This window comes from Aquarana catesbeiana, linkage group LG13 (assembly GCF_042186555.1).
Source record: "Aquarana catesbeiana isolate 2022-GZ linkage group LG13, ASM4218655v1, whole genome shotgun sequence".
NCBI classification, from domain to species: domain Eukaryota; kingdom Metazoa; phylum Chordata; class Amphibia; order Anura; family Ranidae; genus Aquarana; species Aquarana catesbeiana.
In genome coordinates, this window is record NC_133336.1 from 182,305,549 (window position 1) to 182,318,396 (window position 12,848).

General features: G+C 38.6%; 1 protein-coding gene across 1 annotated transcript in view; it reads right to left on the minus strand.

The window, feature by feature from the left end:
• Positions 1 to 12,848, minus strand: part of LOC141117099 (cubilin-like) — a 207,065-nt gene that overhangs the window by 139,261 nt on the left and 54,956 nt on the right. The window contains 7 exon segments of the mRNA XM_073609714.1: positions 5,984 to 6,194; positions 7,525 to 7,643; positions 9,693 to 9,918; positions 10,855 to 10,970; positions 11,639 to 11,766; positions 11,865 to 11,946; positions 12,025 to 12,200. Of these exon segments, the coding sequence (XP_073465815.1) occupies positions 5,984 to 6,194; positions 7,525 to 7,643; positions 9,693 to 9,918; positions 10,855 to 10,970; positions 11,639 to 11,766; positions 11,865 to 11,946; positions 12,025 to 12,200 (1,058 nt within the window).

A 12,848-nucleotide genomic window follows, 5' to 3' on the forward strand; every position in this document is an offset into this window, starting at 1 on the left:
TTTTACCCACATTTATAAAGTAAGAGATATAGCAGACATAGTATACATCATGTATTCACCTTTCCAGTACCCTCCACTGCATGATCCTATACCAGTGTCAAAAAAAGACTCCTCCAGGTGTGCGATAACAGATGCAATCCCCCTGTCTCACCTAATAGGTTATTCAGAACCTGAAGGACCAGTGAACTAGTAAAATGCAATGTCAGCTTATCAAGTCCGGGGATGACCCCCTCTTCCTGTAAAAAAACACTGACTAATAGTTCTTCCTGAATGTATAAAAAAGTAAATAAAAAAGAAATAACCGCGCTAAATTATTAGTGAAACCCGTGAAATAATTTTGAAAGCTTCCGTTAGGAAGTACATATATGAATGAAAAAACATAAAAGAATATTAAAAATTAAAATATAGAAAAATACATGGGTCTACACATGTATCTATGGATCAAACATGAGTGTCCATATATGATGTCTGTGAATCAAAATAAGTGTCCATATATGGTAAATGAAAAATAGAATGTAAAGTAATAATCTGAAATCAGTCCAAAAGAGACCCTTGGGTGAACCCAACCAGAGTCAATGGTGAAAAGTATGAGTGACACCCCATACAATATCCTCAAACACACAATAATTGCGCTTACCACAAGGCAAGCGAACACCAGCCTGTATCTCGTCTTGGTATAGAGAATCCAGATGGTACACTTAGGATGCATACATCATGGCTGAAAGGATGTAATAAGGACACCAGACTTCCATCTCATAGACATGTAAATAAAAAGAAACTGGCCATAGTGTAATACTGTCAAACTAGTTAGAGCAGAAGAAGGTAGAAAACTTACACAAGTACATAGGGATATAGCAAAAGAAAAAACCTAAAGTGAACGTTATCAAACTCCGTAGTGAAAATGAGACGCCACACTCCGTGCAATTAATGCGCTTACCACAAGGCAATCTAACAACAGCTTGTGTTCAGTATCAGTGTACCACACCACACTCCGTGATCCACCACCAGGCAAATAATGCGCTTACCGCAAGGCAAGCCAACAACAGCTTGTGTTCAATAACAGTATGAGAGATCCAACTGGCGTTCTGGACTGCTTACAGCATGAGCCGAAGGATATAGCAAGGACTCCAGATTGACATCTCACAAGCATGTAGATAAAAAGAAACTGGCCATGGTGTAATACTGATAAAAAACGATTTAATGGAATAAGGTAGAAAACTCACATGAGTAAATAAAAGTACAGCAAACAGCCGGCCGGCATAGCGAGCACCCGTCCACACTGAAAATGGCGATGACGTCAGAGCGTCAACCTCCCGACGTACGTTTCACCACAAATGGCGTCGTCATTTGAGATTATTTATTCTCTCTCTTTTTTTTTTTTTTTTTTATATAGTTCTGCCTTTTCTTCTGTGGCCACAAGAGGGCAGAGTGTTGATAGTTGATTCGTTTAGTGTTTCTATAGAACTCCCAGTCTGTCTGACCCTTCATTAATGTTAGATTTTTTGATTGGGCATTTTTTACAATTATTTTTGTAATTATTTTTACAATTATTTTATTTCCCCACAATAAATCATTTATTTTTACAATAGATGCTTTATAATATGAGTACAAGATTTGGTCTTGTTTGTGTTAATATGAGCTGTGATTAGAGAGGCGGCTCGTATGTCTTCCTTCCGCTGCTGAGATCTCAGAACGAGGCGTGATTTGGCTGTGTACTATTTAGAGCGATGATTCAGAGCGTCGCCCGTTCCCCAGACTACGCCATTTGTTGTGAAACGTACGTCGGGAGGTTGACGCTCTGACGTCATCGCCATGTCCTGTGTGGACAGGTGCTCACTATGCCGGCCGGCTGTTTGCTGTACTTTTATTTACTCATGTGAGTTTTCTACCTTATTCCATTAAATCATTTTTTATCAGTATTACACCATGGCCAGTTTCTTTTTATCTACATGCTTGTGAGATGTCAATCTGGAGTCCTTGCTATATCCTTCGGCCCATGCTGTAAGCAGTCCAGAACGCCAGTTGGATCTCTCATACTGTTATTGAACACAAGCTGTTGTTGGCTTGACTTGCGGTAAGCGCATTATTTGCCTGGTGGTGGATCACGGAGTGTGGTGTGGTACACTGATACTGAACACAAGCTGTTGTTGGCTTGCCTTGTGGTAAGCGCATTATTTGCACGAAGTGTGGTGTCTCATTTTCACTACGGAGTTTGATAACGTTCACTTTAGGTTTTTTCTTTTGCTGTATCCCTATGCACTTGTGTAAGTTTTCTACCTTCTTCTGCTCTAACTAGTTTGACAGTATTACACTATGGCCAGTTTCTTTTTATTTACATGTCTATGAGATGGAAGTCTGGTGTCCTTATTACATCCTTTCAGCCATGATGTATGCATCCTAAGTGTACCATCTGGATTCTCTATACCAAGACGAGATACAGGCTGGTGTTCGCTTGCCTTGTGGTAAGCGCAATTATTGTGTGTTTGAGGATATTGTATGGGGTGTCACTCATATTTTTCACCATTGACTCTGGTTGGATTCACCCAAAGGGTCTCTTTTGGACTGATTTCAGATTATTACTTTACATTCTATTTTTCATTTACCATATATGGACACTTATTTTGATTCACAGATATCATATATGGACACTCATGTTTGATCCATAGATACATGTGTAGACCCATGTATTTTTCTATATTTTAATTTTTAATATTCTTTTATGTTTTTTCATTCATATATGTACTTCCTAACGGAAGCTTTCAAGATTATTTCACGGGTTTCACTAATAATTTAGCGTGGTTATTTCTTTTTTATTTGTTATCTTGGTGCACATCTCACTGTTTAACTGCTGCTTTTTGGGGGGTTAGTTTTTATGGGTAGCGCAGTATTTTTTTGTTTTTTATGTTTTCTTCCTGAATGTATGTTTGTAGGCAGGTGCGGTTTACTCTCTCCTCTGTAGGTGGTGCTGTGTTGCTGATTGCTGTACAGAGGGAATGGAGGATGAGAGAAACTTTTGTCCTCTGAGCCTCCTTAAGTGTCACCAAGGGAGCAGTGCGCTAATTGGGCGCTGCAACACTAGTTGACCTTTGTGGCCATTTTTGGTGAGGGCAGTGCTAATAAATTGCACTTCCCCACTACAGTTGGCATGTATGTGTGAAATGGATAGGCAAGGGTTAGGATCCATGTTGGCAGAACAGAGCATCTAGTCCTAGAGAAAGCTTCCTGAGGAGGAGGGACAGAATAGGGACACCTTCGCTGGCTTCGCTATCTCTGGACTTTAGAGCTGGTGATCAGGATCGGCTATTGATCTGCTCAGTGCAGCTTATACAGCAACCTGCCAAATAGCCACCCCTCTTCAACCAGATGCTTTTCTGGTAATGTAAACCTCATCAAGGTGACACTATACGCACTGGGACTATTCAGCTGTGACAATAACATGGCTGAGAGTTTTTGTACCTGTGACGCCTTTGTCAGTGAGAATCTGTTACCAGCTTGTTTGAGACTGTTATGCAAATACCTTGCTGCTGTTCTCCACCTGTTATTTTTACTTCCACTAAACCAAATAATAACTGTGCCATTCTAGTTCATCTTGTTGTGCCTCTTCTCCACCTTGGGTACCAACCAATTATCCCTGCCACACATGTGTAAATAAAAATGTTAGATTACATGCTTTCCTCATCCCTGTGTTCCACTTTGCATGGTGTTATATCTCTATCCTTCTTGCGAGATTACTGGGGAGTGATAAGTACCCTAGATCTTGCAAGAAGGCACTCCATTCCAGTGCAGGAACATCTTCTTGCAAGATTTTGGCTGCTCTGCATTCCCCAGGATCTTGCTAGGAGGAATATGACATTACCCTCTAGGTAAAATAGGTACATAATCTGCCTTTTTTTCTTTACAGGTGCATTTTTGAACTACTATTAGGCAGTTCCAGAAGCATAACTAGAACTTTCAGGGCACTGGTGCAAGAAACCATGAAGGGCCTCCCTGGCCCCCAACTGGGGCCCTCCTTACTGATCCCTGGGCCCTTTACTCCCATCGTGGGACCCTTTATTATGGTCTCGCAGCAAGCAACCTTCCTGCTGTCTTGGGGTCTCCCCACGGTGGAGGAACGCCAGAGCCCAGTTGCAAGTTTGACCTTGGCGACCCTGGTAGTTCCGCAACTGGTGTCAGTATTTTTATTTTTACCCTTTTTACTTTATTTACTAAATTTATTTTCACAATTTTATTTTTTTACATATTTTTTAGCCCCCCCCCCCCCCCATTGGGGGGCTTTGGTGAAATATCTCACTTTTGTGACAGAGAAAGGGACTGAGGACACATTCATCAACACCTTTCTCTGAAGCCTCAGCTGCACATAATGAACAGGAATAGCTCTGTACAGAGCTTCTCGTTCATTCATAAACTGAGGAATAGTAAGCACAGTTTACTATGGCTCAGCTATGAATTAATAAAAAAATAACAGAGTGAGTGGATGGTACCAATCACTGACTATTCATCAAGACAAGACTCTATTCTGACAGATCCCCTGCAGCAGCCAGTGGGAGGTGGAAAGGAGAAACCTGGCACTGCTGCGGGGGGGCAGGGGGGCCAAGAGAGAGCACACAGGAGCCAGGGGTAGCTGGACAGCAATAGGAAGGTGGCGGGAGCAGTATGTGGAGAAACCAATGGCCTCCATTTCCCTTCTACAGCGGCTGAATGTATGTGGGAAGGAGAGGAGGAGAAGCAGGAATTCAGCAGCAACATGGAGGATTGGCTCCTCTACATGCCCGCACTTCTCTCCTATCCAGGCATACAGGGAGGCCGCATGAACCCCCTGGGACCCCCATGGGGCCAGGTCACAATAACTACCCCTGCAACCCCTTTAGATATGCCCCTGGTCAGTGCATTTCACAGGAGAAGGGACTGAAACTAATAAAAGAACTTCCTTTTACTTCAATGCTCACTTTAAGTCATGTTGAGGAATCAAGAACTATGTCACTCAAAAATAATAACAGAGATGGATTAATGCTTTAATATATTTTATTTTTAAAAAGGAAAGGAAAACATCAGATCAGACTGTCATATATAGCAGTGGTCATAAACCCTGTCCTCAGGGCCCACTAACAGGCCAGGTTTGCATGATAACTGAAATACATCACAGGTGATATCATTGCTGGTCAGTGATTGCAGTATTCTAGTCTACATCTCTCCAAAGTAGTACATAAAACCTGGCCTGTTAGTGGGCCCTGAGGACAGGGTTGATGACCTGATATATAGCACAAAAGAAATGGCCAACCACCCCCTCAAAATAATAAGTAGAGAAAGGGAAGGCTAAAGAAATAAGAATTATCACTATAGAATAAATATAAACCACATAGAAGCCAGAGGACGCCAAAATGTGTTCCCCTGTTCCTAACCAAGCCAATCAAAATACCAATCAAATGGCAAAACAATTATGAAATTTTATTTTGTATTTTTAAATGTAATTGCAAACACAAGCATGATCCAATGTACATTTATTCATTATATATGTATGTACAAATGTGTCAACTTTTCTATATGTGCTCCATCAAATTCACATTGTGTCCTGTAGTGATGTCGGCTTCTTTCCAGAACCGGTAGATTTTCTCTTTGTACCATCTGTTGCTCTTCTATTGAACTGTAATCAAAGAGAGGTCAATGTCAGCAAATATTAAAACCATATTTAAATAATACATAGACCTTATTCGTTCATACTTTCTCATCTAAGTTGTCTAATAGGAAAGTCTAGCACCAGTTCTGTATTTCTTAGTTGTGATTGAAGATGATTCAGTTTTGTGTCTAACCTGAGATCCTGCTATTAAATCTGTATTTACACCACAGCAGTGTTACATTTCTTTGTGCAATATGTGTCTTCATTAAGCTGGCTGCTTTTGTTTTATAAAAAAGAAATGTGACCTCTATTATCTTATAACGTCCATTGCTGATATTAGATATAAGCAGATAGAACTGAGCTACTCACAGAAGGTATAATAGACTTGAAATCCCTTTGCCTGGTTAGACTTGTCACTGTGGAATACGAGAACCATAGAATTGCCTTTGGAGTAATACACAGGGATGGTGCGATCCCCACAGAATGGACCCTTTTGTGTACCATCCATGAAGAGTTTTAGATAGTCGTACATACAGAAAGTGGCAGACTCTACATGGAAGTCACTTATGGTCAGGGCAATCTAAAAAAGAAATACAATTATGACTAACATGACAGTGGTGTGTTCATGCAACAAACAAATCATTTTTTATAGCATACAAGTGAGTGAGTATTTTGTTTCTTACAACTTATTGATAGAATTCATTGATGTTACAGTCTACCTGAAATAATATTTGAGCAAACATTTATAATATTGCAGTTTACCAATTCTTACATGTGATGCTGCTTTTGTTTTCTTTTTTAGGCTTTCTTTCTTCTATGTTCATCTAGTGATCCAGCCAGCAAGTTGTTTTTCAAAAGCACAAGCTATCCAGCAGAATGTATCAGTTTACATGGATGAGACAAATCATTCAACACTGGCAGGAGTGCTTAAAATGATCAACTTTAACTATTTATGTAGAACCTTTATCCCAAAAGTGAAAAAACTGCTGTAACTGATTATAAAACGTTAGCTGGCATTTGGATTCAACTTGTTAGTATATTTAAATCTGCTAATACATTTAACACTCCCGTCCCCCCAAACTAACAGTGCTGCTGATTGCTGTGCCTCTTGTTCTCATTCATCCAGAGTAGACTCTCACTAATACAGGAGTTTTGTTACTGGCCAGATCACCAGGTGAAAATGGAGAAAAGCCAAAGAAAACGGATGCAGTCACCACATCTAATGATTGCTAATGTGTTTTTTTTTTTTATTCCTTTTATGTCGCTTTAGTAATGATACTGCACATAAAAGGCAGTGCTTAGGAATCTTGTTGGAAAAAGGAAGTCCTTTCTATTCCTGCGGTGTAATGGTCACCAATCTATAACTGCCAGACAAGGAATTAAACATCCAGAGCTGGGAGATCCGCTGTACTCCTCCTACATTACTGGCTGATTTATTTGTCATTCACCTGTCTACAATAGACTCAAGAAACTGATCAGCCCCCTCCCTTTCTCTCCCCTGTGCTCCTGTTACTCCCAATCAAGATGGCAGGTGCCAGGAATTAGTCCAGTGCTGCAAAGTCAAGTAAAGCTTTATAAACAACTTACAAATTTCACACCACAAGTTTTCAGTCAGCTTTACAAATTACCACCAACACTTCCTGTCATCACTGGGAAATTATCTAGAACGTCTTGGTGGTGAGATAGTCTTAGAGCAATCTACGATAGATTTGCCAACAGCCATGTTTTGTAAACAATACATTCGGTTTCCATTCATTCAGCTAGGCCCTGATGAATGCTGGTAAATTCAAAGGGGGTTGTACATTCAGATTGTAATGTGTCTGTCCAACATTAAATTTTGTTTGTGTGACAATTTTAGAGAATGTGGAAGTCCAATAATTAGGGAGAATTTTGAAGTCATCTTGTTTTACCTTATATCCAACAGGAGCTGTGATGGTGTAGTTACAATTCATGTTTGGACTGTAGTTCCCTGGGTATCCCGGAGATGTAAAGCTGCCTTGAGAGTTAAAGAAGGATCCTCCACACTGAACTGTAAGAATATAGATATAATCAATATAGTAAAGAGATTTCTAATAGTATATGACATCATTTTATGTTTATGTATATACTCTATACTGTATATACATAGTTCATCCTCTCTTTCAGAGTTCCAAGTTGATCTTAGGCTAGGACCCCACTCTCTCTAACACTCAATGCAGAGCTCAGATGTAGAGATGGCCTACACAGGCACCAAATGCTGCTTCAGGGCAGGAATGGGAGAGAGTCACATGTTCTGCCTTACCCAGCAGGGTTTCACAGAGGACTAGTGAGAAAACAGGAGTGTCCTATGAAAATAAATAACTGTAGTGGAGATGGGTGGGCTACCAGACAAACCTATTATTGTATCCTTAATGGGGTAAGTGCAGATGCTGTAAAATCTATCCATCTTATTCCCCCCACTGCACTGCTTGAGTTAAATGTTTCTTTAGTCTAGAAGATGATAAATACATTGAAATGCTTACCTTATTTATCCCCCCACAGGCTTCCTCCATGCTGTACTACTGGTCCCTGAAGCTGCTTCTTTTTGCCACTCCCCTGGCTGTAGACTCTCAGATATCATCAAATACAAAACAGGATCAGCAGTCATGCATTGTATGTGAACGTGTTGAGGGCTTGCCCACATATTGGGATATTGGAGAGCATAGATGACCACTGGCTGCCAGGGTAAGTTTTTCAACTTAAAGCATTTAACCAATGTAGTGCTGGGGAAAAGGGAGTCTGGTCACTGCACTCCACCCTGGAGAATTTTGAATAACATTGTCAACCGCAAAGAAGTCCATAGGAATTTAACAACCTCTTAGTTTTGCAGTAGGGCGGACATCAGAGAGCTACCGCAAGAAAGATCAATCTGTACAGTATCTGATCCAAAATAAGCCATAGAGGTAAGTATTATTAGACATGTGCACAGCAAAAATTCGTTCATTTTCGTTTTCGTTTCATTAGTTTATTAATTTTTTTCGTTTTTCGGGTCATTCGTTATGATCGCGATTTGTAAATTTGTTCATTCGTTAATTCGTAAATGCGTTCATTCGTACATTCGAACGTTCGTTCATTCGTACATTCGTTCATTCGTACATTCGTACATTTTTACATTTGTACATTCGTAAATTAGTACATTCGTAAATTCGTAAAATCGTACATTTGTAAATTAGAAAATTCGGAAATTTGTAAATTCGAAGTTTGAAAATCAAAAAACCCGAAAATTCAAAAATCTGAAATAGTAACTGACTATTAAATTATAGGTCTTGTAATTTCGTTTCAAATTTGACTGTCAGTGAACGTAACAAATCCGAATTTATCCGAAGTTACGAATTATCCAAAACAAATGCTGCATCTAAACAAATGGAACGGAACAAATTAATAATAAATAATAATAATAAAACGTTTTTCCATTCCGTTTTTTCGGATCATTCATAACTTCGGATAAATTTGTATGTGTTACGTTCACTAACAGCCAAATTTGAAAGGAAATTACAATACCTATAATTTAAAAGTTACTAGTAATTACTAATAGTTAAGTTATTATTAGTTAACTATTATTTCAGATTTCTGAATTTACAAATTTACAAATTCACTAATTTACAAATGTACATTCGTAAATTGTGAATGTACGAATGTACGAATGCCCGAATTTACGAATGTCCAATTTTATCGAATTTACGAATATTCGGAAAAAATTCGTTAAATGGGTTTTCGTTAATTCGGATATTCCCGAATTAATGAATTTGTTGAAATTCATTAAAAAACGAATTTGGAACGAAACGAATTGCACATGCCTAAGTATTATCACTCTTAAAGTTGACAAACATACACATTGAACAATCTATCAACTTTATAGTGTGAGGGCCTGACTGACTTTTAATTCTAATTGTATATACTAAGAAAATTCATGGATTACCTCAAAGGTTGCAAACAGAAGTTAGAGGACATGAAACTGTTGTGCCAATAGTCCCTCCTGGGGAGGGATCTCCTCTGTATCTATGATTCTTTAGTGTCTTTCTCTGAACACTTTCTTTACTATTAAAATAAATCAGCATACCTGAGCTATATGAAGCTTGGAAGCCGACCCCAGCAACAGCTCCGTCACTGACGAACTGGACCAGCATCTGGCTTGTGGAAGCAATGAGTGGAGGGATGGTTTGACTTCCGCACATTTTATCCAACAACACGGGGGAGTTCTTAGAGGGGCCGTCATAGATCCTCATGTAGTCTGAGTCACAGTTAGGAGTGGATTGGATATTAAAGCTACTGAACTTTAATGTAGCCTAAAAAGTGACACAAGGAAAATGTATTATCTACAGTAAACCCCAAACTTCACATATTTGTAACTGCAAACTGGATTAATATGCAATTGCAATATGATGCAATCGATCATTATATTAATGCTTGAACAGTCCTTCAGAAAAAAAACCACCACAAGAATATGTATGATTCTAATTTCTGTTAAAAGATCTTGCAGCTATAGACTTTTCTAGCTTAGTTGTCTCTTGAAACATGTGTGTCTTTTCCATAGATTTTCCAGTTGACAGAAGTCTTCTGCTCCCTCTGATTATTTGTTGCTTGTGGTTTCTTCAGGGAAACAAAAAAGCTTAAACAAGACACATTTGGGGGAAGAAACTTTTAACAAACGTCTTTCGTTTAACGCTATATTGAATTAAGTCAAAGAAACCTGTGACTGTGGATATTACAATACTTTTACTACTGATAACATACTTGTAAGAACCAGAGCCTCAAATTAATCCAAGACCCATTTTGTTCCTGCTAAACCCCCATTCCTAAAATGTCACCTTCAGATGTGGGGTAAAAGAAATCTGGCACATCAGAGTTGCCAAAATAGGCTCCCAGCAATGAAGTGGTAATGATAGTCTGTAGACTATAAAGTGGGCCATAATGAAGGGAGGTATTATTCCAACATGTGGAGCAATTGGTGGTGGAAGCAGAGTATGAGGTTCAGAGGCATTTACATCTTAAAAAAACCTACTCTATACCTCTGTCCCAGCCATAAAGTTAAACCACCGCAATGGCTCCACTTCAGTATTTGAACCTATTGCTTGGCTCTATACTAGTCAAGTATCTTTTTATTATTAATGTAAAATGTAGGTGGTGTACAAAACAATCTTCAATATGGCAGTTCATTTACACAGCTAGGTTGCTAGACACTCAGGGTCACATTTTGCATGTCTACATTTCTGTCTCCTTACCTGTCCCGATGGAACCCTGATCAACCAAACGCAGTCAACATTACTAGGATAAGCAGAGGGATAGTTGTCAGAAGTGAAAATTCCTGTCTTATTATTAAGCAAAGTTGCACAGAGACCTGGGAAGTGAGAAATAGACATATAAATTGTATTTAGTCACTAGAGGAATGGACTGATAATAATATTAATAATGAATTGGTGGGAAACAGGGGAGGGGGTATTAGCCTTCTATTAGATTAAAACTGCTGGAATTTTGAACTGAAAATTAAATGAACCTTGAGTTTAACCCCTTTATGTTGAAGATAAAAGATCCTTAATGCCTCAATGCAGTGTTACAACTTTCACATGTTAGTGAAACGGAACGTATCTTTACAACTACTTCGTGCATCCGGGTGAATTATACTTTGTTTGTTCAGGCCAAATTGAGCCATCATTTCATGGTAAAAATGACATTTCCTGATATTTTACTCTTTTTTTTTTCAAAGAAAACTGGCCAAATTGTAAACAATATCATTTATTTTTTAATCTAGCTGTATCTTTCTTATTACTATATGACCCACCAAAAATAAATAACCAAAAATGAATTTGAGATGCAAGGGGTTGCCACATATGTGTACATTATTTATTGTGTACACCTATAGTAGGGCTCAGAGACAAACGTGCACATTTTGTTTTGTTTTTTCAAAACATTTTTTTACAAGACTAAAAATTCACTTAAAATGCAATCATAAAAAAGTATAATTTCTAATGTTTCAAACCCATAAAAGTGGAATGTACAGGAACTTACTGCATTGATAAAGCCGGTTAATTTTAGCGACATCCAAGACACTCAGTCCAATTGTCTGCCCAATAGACACATTGGGGTCAGGCTTGGGGACAATTGTGGGTTTGTTTGAAGTGTTGGTGAATGCATAGCTGGAAAATGTTGAATGGAGATAAGATTGACATATTACCTTAAAAATATTTTATAATTTATGGGTAATTCACCAGCTAACATAAAATTCATGACTTACGCATCATAATGCATCACTGAACCGTAATCATATGGACTGCCCAGGTTATTAGTGTCAGCTTTAGCAAAATTACCCCAGTATCCTGTAAAAAGACAAAAGCAGTGGTAATGTCTCTTTTGAAAACATGGCTAAATTCGCTTTGTTTAAATGTCCGCAGTACCTTGAGAGATATACTGGAAATTGATGTCAACATAATTGTCACGATCACTTCTTACATGCTCATGGTAGAAGCCCAGGGCATGTTCTAGTTCATGTTGTATAATCCCCCTGTAGATGCAGCCTCCACCCAATGAAACTGTCTGGCTTCCACCAGTTCTTCCAAGATATGAGTAACAGCTAGAAATAGTAAATATACCGTTCAAAAGAGTTATGCTTTAATTAATTTGGGAGCCTAAGACAATCGTTTTAATAGAAACAATGAACAATGAATCTGAGCTACAGAAAGAAAACAATCAATATCTATTTGCGCTAAGCTTTTAGCCCTTCCAACTCATATCAGCAGGTGTATCCCTATGTATGTGCCCAGTTCTAATAAGGGGTATGGCGTTTGGGAGCTAAGTAACATTGTGCTGGCTCCAAGCATTGGATCACTGCTCACTTTTGGACAGACATATTTGGTTTTATTTTCATTGTAAAATTTTAAGTGGAATCCATTGAGTCTGTTGACACTAAGCCCCACTCCCTCAAAGTCACTTCCATTTTTCTACTATATACTCAATGTTAGCAGCGCTGGGATAAATATTTTATGTCCTTGTGCTATTTCTGCTAGGTACACAAAAAAAGGAGACAACCAAGAAGTACCTTGTTGTTGGCTTGTGACTTTCACATGTATTTGCAATTGTACAGAGGAGTTCCATAGTTTTTTTTGGAGAAAATTAAAAAGAGAAGCCATCATGCACAAATAGGTAATGTAAAGTCTAAGGTGTTTATGTTTTAGATGCCCCCTACTGTTTCTCTTTTTGTGAAGCACTATGATAGACAATA